We start from the raw sequence: 16,888 nt of genomic DNA on the forward strand, positions 1-16,888 counted from the left end.
CTGAGTAGAGGAAATGGGAGCAGATGTTCTGAGTACTTTGCTTCCCCCCTGGTGTTCCTGAGGAACTGTACAAGAGATAAGCCCTTTTAGAGCCTTTAGTTCAAGCAGCAGACGATGCTTGAATTAATGGAACAAAAAGTGTGTTTTTCTAGTCATCATCATTGTCATAGTCATGTTGAAGCGCAGGGGGTCACTTTTAGTCACCAGTGAGCTGGTGTGCTGCTGAGCAAGTCTACAGAGTCAAAGACTATTCAGCTGACTTTGGGAGCATGGCCATTTAGTCACTTGTGCTGGGCCATTTTCCAAGAGAGTGCCTTCCTCCTAAGGTGCCTGTGTTGCATGGGGGAGGGAGCCTCGGTACCTTGAACTACAATAACGCCTTCCTGGTGATGCCATGGACTAGCATTAGCAGCATTTGTGGTCAATTGTGGGGTGTAAAGCTAGCATTCATCAGTGTGCTATAGAAAATGAATGACTCTGTAAAGGGTTTTGACAGCCTGAAGTTAAGCCAAGTAAGATAAATCTGCCTTATATTGTCTTGTAATAAGACCTGAATTGTGTATTTCTCTTCCTCTCTGAGGTAAAGATTCATAGTGAATTTGCCAGGTGTTGAGAAGAATGAGGCATACTCACCTGGCAGTGATAGATCTGGCTTACTTTCTGTCTGGTTGATCCATCAATGCATTGTCCTCGTTGCTTCAACTTGGAGATTGTTAAAAAACTTACATCTCTTTTATTCCTCTACTCACAAACATTCATCCAGTCAATATTGAGTGGCCTACTATATTCCAGTTACTAAACCTCTTTGCATGAAGAGCAGGGTCTTCGTGTTTGTTTAGGAACAGGTCATGGGGAAGAGCCATCAGACATGTGTTTATTGGTTTCGCTTTTGAAAGAGCCTCCCTACAACAGCAGATGCAGTACTGGTGGCAGTGGAAAGGGCAAGCCAGAGGAGGTGCTGCCCGGTGAGAATTAGAAGAGCAGCAGCAGCCATTTTCCTTGCTTCTCTGGCCACCTTCTGTCGCTCAGACTGTGGTGACAAGAGGCATGTTTCTAGTGGGAGAAGGAGGAACCAATAGTAGCGCCCCAGCTCTGGCGCCTCGAGTTGAGACATATCCTCATTTACTCCAGGCTCTTTAAACTGATTTTATCCCCATAGGCTTAAGAGTCAAACGATTCATTTTTTTCCATTATACTTAATTGTAGGGCATTGAATATAGCTCCCTGCTAAACAGTGTCGGACCTTGTTGTTTCTCTTTTATATATAGCAGTTTGTATCTGCTAATCCCATACTCTCAATTTATCCCCCTCACCCCCTTTCCCCTTTGGTAACTGTATGTTTGTTCTCTGTATCTTGAATCTGTTTCTCTTTTGTAAAGAAGTTAATTTGTGTCATATTTTAGGTTCCAGGCATATGTGATATCACATGCTATTTGTCTTTCTCTTTATGACTTACTTCACTTAGTATGAGAAGTGCCTTCTGAATGGATCTAGATGTTGCTGCAAATGCCGTTATTTCACTCTTTTTTATGGCTGAGTAATATTCCATTGTATATATGTACCACATCTTATCCATTCACCTATCAGTGGACATTAGATTGCTGCCATGTCTTGGCTATTGTAAATAGTGCTGTTATGAACTTGGGGTGCATATATCTTTTCAAATTAGAATTTTCTCTAGATATCTGCCCAGGAATGGGATTGCTAGATCATATGACGGCTCTATTTTTTACTTGTTGAAGAAACCTCCATACTATTTTCCATAGTGGCGGCACCAATTTACATTCTTCCCAACATACAGAAGGGTTCCCTTTTCTCCACACCCTTCCCAGCATTTGTTATTTGTAGATGTTTTTAAATGGTGGCCATTCTGACTTGTATGAGGTGGTAACTCACTGTGGTTTGATCTGCATTTCTCTAATAACTAGCGGTGATGAGCATCTTTTCATGTGCCTTGTTGTTGTTCAGTCCCTCAGTCGTTTCCGACTCTTTGTGATCCCATGGACTGCAGCACGCCAGGCCTCCCTGTCCTTCACCATCTCCAGGAGCTTGCTCAAACTCATGTCCATTGAGTCGGTGATGCCATTCAACCATCTCATCCTCTGTCATCCCCTTCTCTTGCCTTCAGTCTTTTCCAGCATCAGGGTCTTTTCTATTGAGTCAGCTCTTGGCCTCAGGTGGCCAAAGTATGTCTTCTTTGGAGAAATGTCTATTTCTCTTCTTTTCTAAATATCTTCTGCCCATTTTTCAGTTGGGTTGGTTTTTGGTGTAGTTGTGATGAAATTGTATGAGCTGTCTGTATATTGTAAATTAAGCCCTTGTCAGTTGTGACTGTCTTCTCCCATAGAAGATATTCTACGGGAGAAAAATACATTGTCTTTCCGTTTTGTTAATGGTTTCCTTTGTTGTGCAAGCTTGTAAGTTTGGCAAACTGACTCAATGGGTATGAATTTGAGCAAATGCCAGGAGATGAAGGACAGGGAAGCCTGGTGTGCTGCAGTCCATAGGGTTGCAAAGAATCAGACATGACTTAGTGACTGAGTAACAAATGAGTTTGATTAGGTCCCATTTGTTTATTTATTTATTTTTGCTTTTATTTCTTTTGCCTTGGAAGGCTGACCTATGAATTTATATGAGAAGAGAGGGTCTCCTGGATGCAAAAATTCATGTCCGTTATTGGTTGGTGGTGCACAAATGAGGGGTGTCTTACTAGTAACTTCTCTTGGTTTTTACTGAAAGTGCCTATGGTAAGCCTGTTTAAATTCAAATGTGGTGCTCTCACGGATCTGTCCACCGCACCATCCCGGGCACCGCTGCCAGTTCTCTCTCTGCTGTTAGCTTTTGCGAAGGATGCTTTTTGAGCATCCCAAAGTGTCTCCAGCTGGTTGTGGTTTTCCGTTACTGCCATACTTGTATTAATTGGAAGTTTATAGAATTACTGTTATGTTTAAATTGGGTGGAAATTCTGTTCTTACATAATGGTTGTGTTGTTGCCATTTTAATGACTGCTTAGCTTCTTTTGAGTTCTTTGTTGATTGCCAAACTTTTTTTTTTTCCATTGTACTGGGTGGAGGAGTCTATGAAGTTGTGATTGAATACAAATCTAGACCAAAACGCTCTCCCACTTGTTGGCTTTTGTAACGTTTGGAAACTTATTTAATCTACATGATGGTATAAAGTGGAGGAAGTAGGAGTACCCCATAAGCTTGAGGATGAAATAAAATAATTCATGTAAATGCTGGGTGTGGTATCTGGCACATAACTGGTGGTGAAAAAGTGTGGTAAGTAGTTACTTTTATGTTTAACTGTTGTTTTAAAAAACATTGACAACTATTGCTCTGCAAGTTGACTGTAGATGGTCTCCTTTCCTTTAGTCCTTTAATTAGTTTCATTTGGTTAAATTGTGTGGCTAATGAGGTCGCTGTCGCTGTGTCCCTCAAACCACAGACCTGTGCTTAGCCTTTTATCCCATAGAGGATAAGTCTGAAGAGAAGGAAAGAGGAGGGCCACTGATGGTGATGAAAGACCATCTTTACAGAACGCTCTATGGGCTATAGAATTTGTATTCTATCCTCCATGTTAAATGTTTTCTATCTATTGTCTTACTTAATTTTCACAATGACCCTAAGAGGTAGGGAATATTAATATCCCTCTTTTAGACTAGGTAAGACTGAGGTTTAGAGATGTGAAGTGATTGAACTCTATAGCTGGTAACTGGTAGAGCTGGACTTCGAACCTAAGCAGCATATGAGCATAAATCTGTCACCCTGACAGTTGAAAAGAGCAAGCCCTAGTGATGGTAGGTCCATTGTGTCACAAGAGAGGAGCAACAAAAATGGTCTCTGATGGTATAGAGCCAGCGTGGGCAATGTTTGGGAGTATGGGCAGGTAGTTCTGTTTTGTATTTCTCCATATGGACGCGTAAGAGGAACCGCCTGGTGGGAGGGGCTTAGATGGTCCAAGCTACTTGGAAGAGACCTGAGAATGACAAAGCTTAAATGTGAATTCACTTGCAGCTGAGATAGGAACAGCAGTTTTAAGTGAATTTGTCCATGAACCTGTTTCTCCAGCACTTTCCTTTTGTGCAGATTTTGATCCAAAATGTGATATGGCCAAGTGTTAATGCAGCTGTGTGTCAGAGGGAAAAGTGAGATTGCTTTGTCTAATTCTTGCTTTACTTATGCCTTTAATTTATAAGTTAAAAAATTTCTATGCTTTCTTGGTAAGACCTGGATAATGGTGATAAAGGACAGCTGTGAAAAAATTCTGGGAACCGAAATAACTCTGTTCTCTTAATTCTCTAGGGACACGTAAATTGAATTGGCTCATCAGTGAGCAGAACTGATTGCAAAATCACTTCTTAATGCAATAGGAGCATATGAAGGCTTTCCTCACCCTCCTTTGATTTAATTAAATTGTATTCCCGTTGTAGCTTCTGGGTGAGGTCTCACAGAACTGCAGTATCCTGTGATTTGTATCAAAGACCTACTTTCCTGTCCTGGTGTTTATCTTCAGAATTGAGCCCTGTGGTTCAAAGAATATGAAGTTTTACTTCTGGGTTAGATGTCAGCTGGTCACATGGGTTAGTGGTAAATGCTTCAGGCTAGAATCAAAAGGCAATTCCCAATTTCATTTTCTGACTCATGGCAAATTCTTTATGCCAGTGACTCACCTTCCCTGGCTACCCATGGCATCTTATCACCTTTATTGTCATCATCATCATGTCTTAGGTATCACATGGTTAGTTATTAAGAGTTTGGGCTTTGGAGACAGACTGTAGGAGTTCCGTCTGGATTCTGCCCAATTCCAGGTGCCTAACCTTGAGCAAATGACCTAACCTCTCTAATGCCTCAGTTTTCTCATCTATATGTCAGGAATAATTAGGTTGGTGTGAAGACTAAACAAGATAATGCATTTTAGAGTGCTCAGAGTGGTGTCTGACACGTGATAAGTCTTTTGTCATCATCCTTTGTATTAAATCCATTATTGCTATTGTAATTATTTTATAATGAGTCTCAGGTGGACCCTCATAACATAAAGTAAATCTGTAGTTTGTATTCTCTAGAAGTGTACACTTGAAAAATAATATTCAGCAGTATGGATATTTAACAGACCCTCATGTGCAGGAAGAAGGCAATGGCACCCCACTCCAGTACTCTTTCCTGGACGATCCCATGGACAGAGGAGCCTGGTGGGCTGCAGTCTATGGGGTTGCGAAGAGTCAGACACGACTGAGCGACTTCACTTTCACTTTTCACTTTCATACATTGGAAAAGGAAATGGCAGCCCACTCCAGTGTTCTTGCCTGGAGAATCCCAGGGACAGGGGAGCCTGGTGGGCTGCCGTCTATGGGGTTGCATGGAGTCGGACTGAAGCAACGTAGCAGCAACAACAGCAGCATGTACAGAGTTCAGCTGAAACTGGTGCATCCCGGAATGAAAGCACTATAGAAAGCCAGAGAACCAAAAGAGACTTGATTATGGGGCCAGGTTTTAGGCACTCTGGCTAAGCAGGGTGGATGGACTTTAGCTTCAGTTGGGTTGTTGTGTTTGTGTGTTGAGTGATTCATTCTTCCTTGGAGTCATAACTCAGGAATTGTTGAGTGACTCATGTCACTGTGAATTGGTCCTGGAGAATTGAATTCTATCCTTTTAAGACATAGTCTCTTAGAGACTTACTTGAAAACATACAAACCTGAGATAACTCTACTAATCAATCTTAAGGCAGAAGCCACTGCCAAAGGGACCTTTTAGTTGGGGAAATTGCCCTTGTCTCTGGACCTCAGTCTGGCATTAGTGGGCAACTGTGAGATCTCACGGTTTTCCCAGAACAGACTGAGCATTTCTGAAGGGGTGAATTGCATGCCCTTTACTTCTGCCAGAATGGAAGGTATTTATACGCCAGAGACTACTAGTACAGCTTGGTAGTTGTGTGCATTTGCCACTGCCCAGAAAAGTAAAGGACAATTGGAACCTCGCTGCAGCAGCAAGATAGACCAGTATGCCACCTTCCAGCTCTCTGTCCTTGGATTAACTATGTAACCTCTCTGGCCTCCAGTTCCACATCCATAAGATGCAAACAACACTAGTGGCTAATTGACAAGGTGGTTAAAAAGATTTGATAATGTCATGCATGGCACTTGGTGAGTGCCTGTGAACAAAGCCATTTCCACTTAGCACTGTTCCCATAACACCATCCAGCCTGTGTGATGATGAGGCTGCTTCCTTACCCGGGCCTTCCTTGTCGGGCCATGTAGTCATACCGTTCTGGCAGGCATGGTTTGTTAGCTTCATTTCAAACTCATTCTCTTTGGCTCATTTACTCAAACCAGACAGAGATTAATGGCCTGCCCTCAGAGTACCGGGCGGCACATGTTCCTGGCACCTTTGGCTCATTGATCGCGCCTCTGCAGTTTGGGGAATACCTCAGTGTTCTAGGCAGGGGCCTCCTGAGCTCTAAGAGACATTTAAAGGAAAGTAATTTGGTGCAAATTCACCTCCTAATTAAGGAGGGCTGAAAGCCTGTTTTGTTTTGTTTTGCTATTCCTTCTGGATTTTGCCAGTTAGAAACAGGAGCAGGATTCTCTGGAATAGAATGTGTGAATTTATTGGGAGGAATGAAGTGAGCAGGGATGGCCGGAAAAAGTACTTGCCCGCGTGTGGTGTCTTCCCCTGTGTCTGCCTTAGCTACCTGTCCAGTTGCAGTGCATGCCATTGACTGTGGGCTGCTGGTCTGACCTGTACCCATTTGGCTCTGCAGGATTGTGTTTCTGCTTCCCTCTTTGCCCCATTCTTATCTCCTCTGGTCTGAGGCCTTTTCATTCATCAGACAGTGGTGCTTGAAATATAGAAACCCCTTTTATCCTCATCTTTCTGACCTTCAGTGTGTGCCTATTTATCTTTGTACAGTCTTTGAGAAATGAATAATAATCATTTGATTATTTGATTATCTCCATTTGACAAATGGGAGATTTGTCAAATTACTGTTTGACCATTCAAAGACCTTCTTGGCTGACTCCTTCAGGTTATAGACAGGGCAGCTGAGATGCAGAGAGGGTGAGAAACTTACCCAGTGACACAAGGCAACTGGGGGCCATGTTGGAATTATTGCTTAGCTCTTGACCAGCAGTATCAGTAAATATCAGTCTCACCGATACTTACTAGTAGATAAGAAGCCCCCTTAGGATATCATGGCTCTCTTTTCAGAGTTGCTTGGCTCTGTTTCTCTAAGGGTTAAATAAGTGGTTCTCAACCAACAGTGACCATTACAATCATTGGGGATATCCTTGTTTTTTTTGTTACCACCAACTTCATCCTATGCCTTTTCATATCTATAGGATCATAAGCACCAAAGAAAGATTTTGGAGCTATGATTTTTTTTTTTTCTAAATCAGAGGTTTTATCATCTTACTTAATAATGTCAGCATATCAGGGATTGGCAGACCCTGCCCTGCAGGCCAAGTCCAACTGGCTACCTGTTTTTTGTAGCCCATGAGCTCAACATGGTATTTACAAGTGAACATTTGCCATTGACTCAGTGATAGGAAACACTTTGACATCTATTTAAGCTAAATGCTATCTTCCCTCTATAAAAATTCTGTTTTTCTCATTAGTCTTATCTGTATTTCAGAAAGTTACACTCCTGAGAAAAGATACTCCCAGTGGTTGTGATGGCCACTCTTACAGTTGAGAACCAGCTGTATAACCCCTGGAAGAACCAAGCCAAGCATCCCCAAAAAAGACAGCCATGAAACAATAAGATTGATTTTCACCTGCTAGGAATATTCTACCTGTATTTTCAAAACTTACTCTATTTGGATTTTGTCAGGAAAAAATCGTGAAAATGTGTGGTCTCTCTCGTTTTTCAAGTCCCTGTATAATCATTGGTTTGGCTTTTGCCTCTTAGCTCGCAAAGCCTAAAATGTTTACCTTCTAGTCCTGTACAAGAAAAAGCTTGCCAACTCTTCCAATGTATCATTGTCTGTTTTATGTTGGGACTCATTCCCTTTTGTGATTTGTATAAATCACTTAAGGATTTTTTGTCATAAAAGTAGTATATTCTCCTTTTAAATTCACAGTAAAAAGTTACTGGTCCCATTTGCCAGTGTTAACACTTAACAGTTTGTAATGTATCTTTGTCCAGACTTTGCCATGTACTAGCTGTGAGACCTTAGTTAACCTCTCTAGCCTCAAATTCTCCATCTATGTATCAGTGATATTAACAGTTTCTACCCAACAGAATTGTTGCATAGATAATTTGAGATAATTCATGTGAATTGCTTCACGCCGTTGCCTGCTGTGCAGTTAATGCTTAATGATTTGTAACTAATTAATTTTTTCTCCCTTTTAGTTTATATACACATATTAGTTTTTTTTTTTAAAGGAAGTATATGACTTTTTTTTTTTAACAGTAAAGCTCCAGAGGTGATTCTCTGAACAGCTGAAGTAAATATTGCTAAGTCTGCTGCTGCTAAGTCGCTTCAGTCGTGTCCAACTCTGTGCGACCTCATAGACGGCAGCCCACTAGGCTCCCCCGTCCCTGGGATTCTCCAGGCAAGAACACTGGAATGGGTTGCCATTTCCTTCTCCAGTGCATGAAAGTGAAAAGTGAAAGTGAAGTCGCTCAGTCATGTCCGACTCTTAGTGACCCCCCTGGACTGCAGCCTACCAGGCTCCTCCGTCCATGGGATTTTCCAGGCAAGAGTACTGGAGTGGGGTGCTGTCACCTTCTCCCAAAGTAAATATTAGGAAGTGAGTAATAATAGAAGGAATTTCCATTTGGGGGCCAGAAATTGCCTTCCATTTTCTAGCACATACTAAGCAAAAGGAGAAGGTAATGGTTTTCTATAGTGAACCTGTTGGGTGGTATAAAATGCACACAAGTAAATGTTATTTCTGTTTTCCAGGTCTACAACTCAAACAAAGACAGCCAGAGCGAAGGGAGTAAGTATGTTGCTTAGATACTTTTCCTTCAGCTGGGTGTGGGCCTGGGCCTGGTGAAGTTGCCATTCTGGGGAAGAACCACCAGGAGGTGCTGTGGGCACATTGGGTTGGCCCAATTCCCCCAGTGCAGTCTGAGCTGCTTCTGCCCTAATATACCATGTCAGGACAGTCAATGAGCCTGACGGGCATGGCTGTGATGACATCTTGCACTGTATAACCATTCACACGGTGCAAAGAATTTTTATGTACATTATCTCAGTTAATCCTGTGTTGTCTTAAGAATGTAGCTCCCGTCACCACTTAAAAGTCACTTAATCCAATAATACCCAGCTCCCCCAGCACCCTGACCTGTGGGAAGCCAGAATTGACTTTGCCTCCCACACGGTCTCACTCAGAGGCCTGAAGAGGCAAGAACCATCTTAGTGATCACTTAGTAACTAACGCTGTGTTCCTTGTTGCTGCTCTGGAGAGTTATGAGTGGAGACGGTGAACTCTGTAATAATATTCCATTTTGATGGGAGTGGCCCTGGGCAGCCTCTGTAGCATTATATAGCACCTTTCTCCCCCCACTGGCTCTCTGAGTACTCTGGTTAATTGTGGTTTCCAAGGGCACCTGTAACCTTGTAAAGATGATGGGATTAAAATGGAACTGCTTTTGCTAAGTGTTTGGGCTGATCATCTCCTTGGTGCATAGGGGAAAACACAAATTCCTTCCACGTTGCTACCAGAGTACAAAGGAAATTCTGTCCTCTTGCCTCAGATTTGCTTTTGTAAAATCCATTTGGAAAAAGATTCCAAGGTAGCCCTCCCATGAATTCTAGTATTGTTAGAAAAGTCAGTGAAACAGTGCCTCTTCTTGTGGACGAAAGGATGAGCCATTTTATGTGTGTGTGAAATCCATTATGGAGTAGAGATTTCCCTTCTTTCATTCTTTCCAAAATACAGATTTTATCAGAAGTTTTAAATAAAATATTAAGTAATTTGGAATGGTTGCTGTTGGTAAGTTCAGAGGCCTTAGGGGAGGAAAACTATTTTTTTGTTGTTTCTTTTTTCCCCTCAGGAATTGAACAAGGGAAAATGTTTTTCAAGTAAATATTCAAAGAAACAAGTCATGTTCCTCCCTCTCTGTGTCAGGTGGGATTTCTTTAGAATATCTGAAATCAGCTCTGGCTAACTTGTCCTAAAATAGCCATAGCAAAAACAATATTAAAGATAATGAAGGAATATAGAAGTCCTCAGTTCAGTTCAGTTCAGTCACTCAGTTGTGTCTGACTCTTTGCGACCCCGTGAATCGCAGCACGCCAGGCCTCCCTGTCCATCACCAACTCCTGGAGTTCACTCAGATTCATGTCCATCGAGTCAGTGAAGTCCTCAGGGTAATTCAAAGTAAGGTAGGAAGAGCTGAAGAACCAAGGCTTGAAAGCCAGACAGTTCTGGAGACCTGAGAACCAACAAGAAAGGGTCCTCTGGATGATACTTGCAGGATCATAAAGCCCATAGAATTTTTTAGTCCTTGCCTCACTCTTGTGAAGGTCCAGATTCCCAGGAAAGATAGCATCAAGATGGTCTCGCTTTGGCCCACCCAGAGGATAACAATGCACCTTGATCGATGGTTTCAAAAGTGCTCATAAAATGAGAGCATGGTGGTTTACCTGCAGGGAGATCAGCAAACCCCCGGGACATGAGAGGGTAGATGCCATGCAGGCTGAAATAGGAGATGCCCACCCCATGCCCCAGCCTACAACCCATGTCTGTTATAAAGGACCCAGAACTGTGGGGGTTGAGACACATATGAATAGAGAACCACCCCCACCCCCGTCCCCAGACCAGAAGCTTGCCTGTAACTTTTGACCTTACGAACCTGCTTGTCTCTCCTTGAGATAAGTGCCAAAGATATGAAAGATGACCAGGATTCTGCTGGTGGGCATGCCAGCTGGTTGTACCATTCTGTAAGGCCTTTAGGACATAGGTACTGGAAGCCTTTAAAAAGTAAACATCCTTTGATTGATGTGTACACACTGTTGTATTTAAAATGGGCAACCAACAAGAACCTACTATATAGCACAGGGGACTCTGCTTAATATTATGTGGCAACCTAAATGGTAAAAGAATTTGAAAAGAATTCAAACATCTCCTGCATTGGCAAGTGGGTTCTTTACCAGTAGCACCACCTAGGAAGCCCAAAGAATCCATGCTGAAAAAGAATGGATGCATATATGTGTACACAGCTATGTGCTGTGCTGTGCTCAGTCGCTCAGTCGTGTCCGACTCTTTGCGACCCCATGGACTGTAGCCCGCCAGGCTCCTCTGTCCATGGAAATTCTCCAGGCAAGAGTGCTGGAGTGGGTTGCCATGCCCTCCTTCAGGGGATCTTCCTGACTCAGGGGTCAAACCCAGGTCTCCCACATTGCAGGTGGATTCTTTACCATTTGAGCCACCAGAGAAGCCCTATACTCCAATATAAAATAAGTTAAAAAGAAAAAGAAAAACTCCCCAAGTATTTAAAAAAAAAAAAGGTAGATATTGTTTGACCTAGTGATTTGTCCTAAAGAATAGACTGGAGCACAAAGATGTTTCTGTTTAAAAAAAAAAAAAAAGTTCACCAGAGCATTGATAATAATAGGTGAAGAGCTGGAGACAATCCAAATGTTCAGTAGGAAGTTTATTAAAAGTATCATAGAATACTTTATAGCCTTTAAAAAGAATGAGAGACCATATGTAAAATAGATAGCCAATGGGAATTTATTGTATGGCTCAGGAAACTCAAACAGGGGCTCTGTATCAACCTAAAAGGGTGAAGGGTGGAATGGGGAGGGAGATGGGAGGGAGGTTCAGAAGGGAGGGGATATATGTCTACCTATAACTGATTCATGTTTTTGACAGAAAACAGCAAAATTCTATAAAGCAATTATCATTCAATAAGAAAATAAAATTTTAAAAAAAAAGCACTTAAAACCAAAAAGAAAAAGAAAAAGAATGAGAGAGATCTTGATACATTTGCAGAAGCAGTGTCCCCCATATACTGTTCATTGAGCTTTTGAAAATTCAGATCATGGAATGGTGTATTTATTAAAATAAATTATTTGACTTGTCTAGATATATTGCTAGAAAAAAAGTCTGGAAATACATTTGTCAGCAAGCTGTTACTCAGGATAGAGGATGCTGCTGCTGCTAAGTCGCTTCAGTCGTGTCCGACTCTGTGCGACCCCATAAACAGCAGCCCACCAGGCTCCTCCGTCCCTGGGATTCTCCAGGCAAGAACACTGGAGTGGGTTGCCATTTCCTTCTCCAGTGCATGAAAGTGAAAAGTGAAAGTGAAGTCGCTCAGTCGTGTCCGACTGTTAGTGACCCCCTGGACTGCAGCCTACCAGGCTTTTCCGTCCATGGGATTTTCCAGGCAAGAGTACTGGAGTGAGTTGCCATTGCCTTCTCCGCAGGACAGAGGATAGATTACTACAAGATGCTGACCTTCTACTTTAAATATTCTTTAGACTTTGAATTGCCAACAGAGGGTGTGTGTTTTATAATAATAGCTGTTAATAGTTAGCATTTATCAACTGCTCACAGTGTTTCACCGTGTTTTATGCACATTAGCTCATTTAATGCTCACAGTGCTGGGTGAGGTGGGTGCTCTTGACCTACTTTGTAGATTAGGAAGTTGAGGTTGGTAAACTCAGGAGATGTAATTTAATCCGAGTGCTGTCTGACTCCAACGTCTTTGCTGTTAACCACAAAAGATATTCTACCTCCCTAGGAAAAGGGCAATGCAAAGTTCCATTTTGGGAAACAGAGACACTTGAACATTTTGCTTTTGGCATCCTGTTACCCACAGGGCACAGAGAGTTGGCTGCCTCGAGTCTCCGATGATTCTTCAGTTGCTTAACCTTTCATTTAGGAAGTGGGAGAGAAAAAGATGTTAAACATATTGACCACATTTTCAGGAGCACTTTTCACAGAAACTGTTTTTCTAGGGCATTGCTATCCTAAGAGATGTTCTGTTCATTAATTTCCAAGCTGGCAAAACCAGAGGAGTGTTCTGGACTGGTGCTTCCTCCCGTCCTTTGACATTACAATCCCCTCTAACCATCACACAGGCCTTGGCTTCAACTCGCCTCGCCTCCCCTCCAGAGTGCCGTCCCTTTCTTATTCCTCCTGGCTGTAATTTGCAGCTTCACTGCACACCCACTATAGCACTCATCGCCACAGGAAGCACTATTGCCCAGGGCCTGGTTGTTCTGCAAGTGTTTATAGGACCATCAGAACTTTTTTAAAGGAAAAAAGTCAGTCTGACAGGAGTTTAAGAGCTGGACATCGTGCTTTTCACCTCTGATAGCCAACTTCCAAATGTCTAGCATTTTCCTTTCTAGAAAATATTTTGGTGGGAGTTTGAGTGCCAACATTTTAATCACAGAACCAGAATGTTTGAAGAGACAGGTAGCAAAAGGGAGTTCCTCTGAGGACAGTGCTGAATTTGTTGCTTTTGTCTTGAAGTTTCTCTCAGGGCTTACTGAGTCTGTGGGGTATAAGACAGGGCCATACATAATGTCTGGCAGCAGCTGGTATTTTCCAGGTGGCCCGGTGCCTGGGAGAGGTTGCCAGCAGACAAATATATGCACCTTTCTTTGCAGAGCCTTTTCCCCCTCCTCTTTCTTCTCTGTTTGGATCTCAGGTACAGAGAGAATGATTTAATCATTCTCCCCGGTTTGTTGTGCGTGATCATCCCAGACCCCTCCCTCCCTCCCTCCCTCCTTCGTGTGTTCATTCACTCACTCCCTTGGAATTCTTTCCCCGCGTCCTATTGCTGTCCTCCCTTGCACTGCTCTGACGTGTGTCTTTAACACGTGCTCTTGGATGGTTAGTCTCGTACCTACCTGTGTTTTCAGGTATACAAGCGTCCGTTGTGTTCTGATTTCTGCCATGCTCCTTCAGTGTTGTGTTGGGAGCCGCTCGTATTCCTCTGTACACTTAGAGTGGCTTCTGTCTGCTGCATGCTCCACAGTGTGTACCACTGTGCAGGGATGCCCTCCCGCTCTTCATCACCATTACCGTACTGCAGTGGACATCTCCGCACAGGTCCCCTTGTGAGAATCTCCTTGGGGTTTACCCTCCAGGAGAGTTGCTGATCAGTCAAGGGGTGTGTGTGTACTTGGTTTGAAGGAAGGCTCTCACCTTTGTGACCTAGAGTAAGTAGCCTGTTCATAGTTTCCCCAGCCCAACGTGACGATTTCCTCATTCCTGTCAGCTATTGCCATTTTATTCAGCTTTGTGATTTTTTACCAATCTAGTAGATATAAAATGGTAGCTCATTGTTGTCTTAATTTGTGCTTCTCTGATAATTGATGAGTTTACTGGGTATCCTCTTCTGCTTTTTGCCTATTTGTGTCCTTTGCCCATTTTTCTATTGCAGTTACCATTTTTTTTATTGATGATTTATAAAATTCCTTCTATAGTCTAGATATTAATTCCTTGTTGTAGATTTCAAATATATCTTCCTATTTTGCCATTTAACATTTGATATTATGTTTGATATCTTTCCTTGAGTATAAAGCTTTACTTTTTATAAATTCAATTTTTTTTTTTTTTTTTACCTTCTGGTTTGTGATTTTCAAGTTGTGTTTTGAGAGAGGCCTTCCTGACCCATGTTGCAAAGATGTGCACCTACACCTACACTTTCTTTTATTGGCTTCATGATTTTGTCTTTCACGCTTAGGTTTCTAACCCAGTTGATATCCATCGTTGTATATGGTGTTTCATAAGGATTCAATTTTGTTTTAAAAAGCCACTTTTCCCAACAACATGTGTGAAGCTATCTGTTCTCTCCTTCTTTTACTTGTGATACCAGCTTTCTTGTGTATTAGGTTGGCATATCTGAGCTCTGTCTCTGAGCTCTTTATTTCCTTGGTTTGGTCTGTCTGTTCTTGTGCTAATATGTCTCTGGTTTTAATATGATGACTTTGAGGCAAGTCTTAATATCTGGTAGTTTAAGTGTCCTCTCTTTGCTTTTCAACAGTTAACTTAGCTGATTGTGGACCTTAATCCTTCTACATAAATGGTAGCATAAGTTTGATAATTTCCTCAAAAATATGAAATTTTCATTTGGGATTGCATTGAAGTGTACAGGTTAATTGGCAGAAAATTGACACTTAAAAATATTATTAATAATTGTTTACTCTTGAATGTTGTTTCTCATAGTATGCTTTACAAATAACAAATACTTTTTTAAATTGAAAATTTTTTTATTGAAGGATATTTGATTTACAGTACTATGTTAATTTCAGGTGTATAGCAAAGTGATTCAGTTATATATGTATAGAAGTGATATATATATGTATCACTTTTATATATATATCAGTTCTATACATATATATATATAAGTGATACATATATATATACACACACACACAGTCTTTTTCAGATTCTTTAGGTTATAACTAAATACTAAATATAGTTCCCTGTGCTATACAGTAAAGTCTTATTGTTTATCTAGCCTGTGTATAGTAGTATCCATTAATCCCATACTCCTCTAATTTATCCCTTCTCCAGCTTTTCCCTTTGGTAACTGTAATTTTGTTTTCTATGTCTGTGAGTCTGTTTCTATTTCATAAATAAGTTCATTTGTATTATTTTTTTGATTCCGTATGTAAGTGATAGCATATAATATTTGTCTTTCTCTGGTGTGCTTCACTTAGTATGGTATTCTCTAGGTCTACTCATGTTGCTGCAGATGGCAGTGTTTTTTAAATGGCTGAGTAATACTCCATTGTATATAGGTACCACATTGTCCTTATCCATTCCTCTGTCAGTGGACATGCAGGTTGCTTCCATGTCTTGGCTGTTGTAAACAGTGCTGCTGTGAACATTGAGTTATATGTATCTTTCTGAATTAGAGTCTCTGTCTTTCCTGAATATATCCTCAGGAGTGGAATTTCTGGATCATATGATAACTCTATTTTTAGTTGTATAAGGAACCTCCACAGTATTCTCTGTAGTGGCTGGACCAATTTACATTCCCACCAACACTGTAGGAAGCTTCCCTTTTCTCCACACCCTCTCCAGCGTTTATTATTTGTAGAGATTTTGATGATGGCCATTCTGACTGGTGTGAGGTGATGCCTCATTGTAGTTTTGATTTGTATTTCTCTGATAATTAGTGATGTAGAGCATATTTACATATAAATCTTCGCCATCTGTATCTCTCCTTTGGAGAAATTAGGTCTTCTTTGGAGAAATGTCTATTTAGGTCTTCTGTGCCTCCTCCCTACTCCCACCCCCACCCCCACCCCCACCCCTGCCTTTTTTTTGCTATTGGGTTATATGAGCTGTTTGTGTATTTTGGAAATTTAGCCCTTTTAGGTCACATCATTGGCAAATATTTTCTTCTAGTACATAGGTTGTCTTTTTGTTTTGCTTATCATTTCCTTGATGTACAGAAGCTTGTGCATTTGATTAGGTCCCCTTCATTTATTTTTGCTTTCATTTCTTTTTCCTTGGGAGACTGACCTAAGAGAATATTGCTGCAATTTATGAGAAAGAATGTTTTGCCTATGTTCTCTTCTAGGAGTTTTATGGTATCATGTCTTTATATTTAAGTCTTTAAGTAATTTTATTTCTGTGTATGGTGTGAAGGAGAGTTCTAACTACATTGATTTACATGCAGCTGAAAAAATTGACACTTTTATAGTGCTAAGTCACCTCCTTCAAGAACTTTGAATGTCTTTCCATTTATTCACACCTCTGTTAGCATTTTAGTTTTCTCTGTAGAAGTCTTCTGTATTCTTGGTTAAGTTAAGCCCTACATACTAAATTCAAATCCCAATCTGCTTTTTTTGCCAATTGTATGGGCCGCTCAACCATGGATCCTTCTGCCATCAGAAACCTTACCTGGGTTTGTTCCTGGAATGTGAAGAATATGCAGCAGTGACACTGAGTTTTCTCTCATTAGTCAC

The 16,888-nt window shown here is 41.3% G+C and overlaps 1 protein-coding gene across 2 annotated transcripts in view; it reads left to right on the plus strand.

Moving 5' to 3' along the window:
* The window catches only part of ARHGAP26 (Rho GTPase activating protein 26), a 475,905-nt gene that overhangs the window by 246,253 nt on the left and 212,764 nt on the right, over nt 1-16,888 (plus strand). For both annotated transcript variants that reach the window (XM_052642542.1, XM_052642543.1), the window contains exon 12: nt 8,906-8,942. In XM_052642542.1, the coding sequence (XP_052498502.1) occupies nt 8,906-8,942 (37 nt within the window). The remainder of the gene's footprint in view (nt 1-8,905; nt 8,943-16,888) is intronic.

Source organism: Budorcas taxicolor, chromosome 7 (assembly GCF_023091745.1).
Source record: "Budorcas taxicolor isolate Tak-1 chromosome 7, Takin1.1, whole genome shotgun sequence".
NCBI classification, from domain to species: domain Eukaryota; kingdom Metazoa; phylum Chordata; class Mammalia; order Artiodactyla; family Bovidae; genus Budorcas; species Budorcas taxicolor.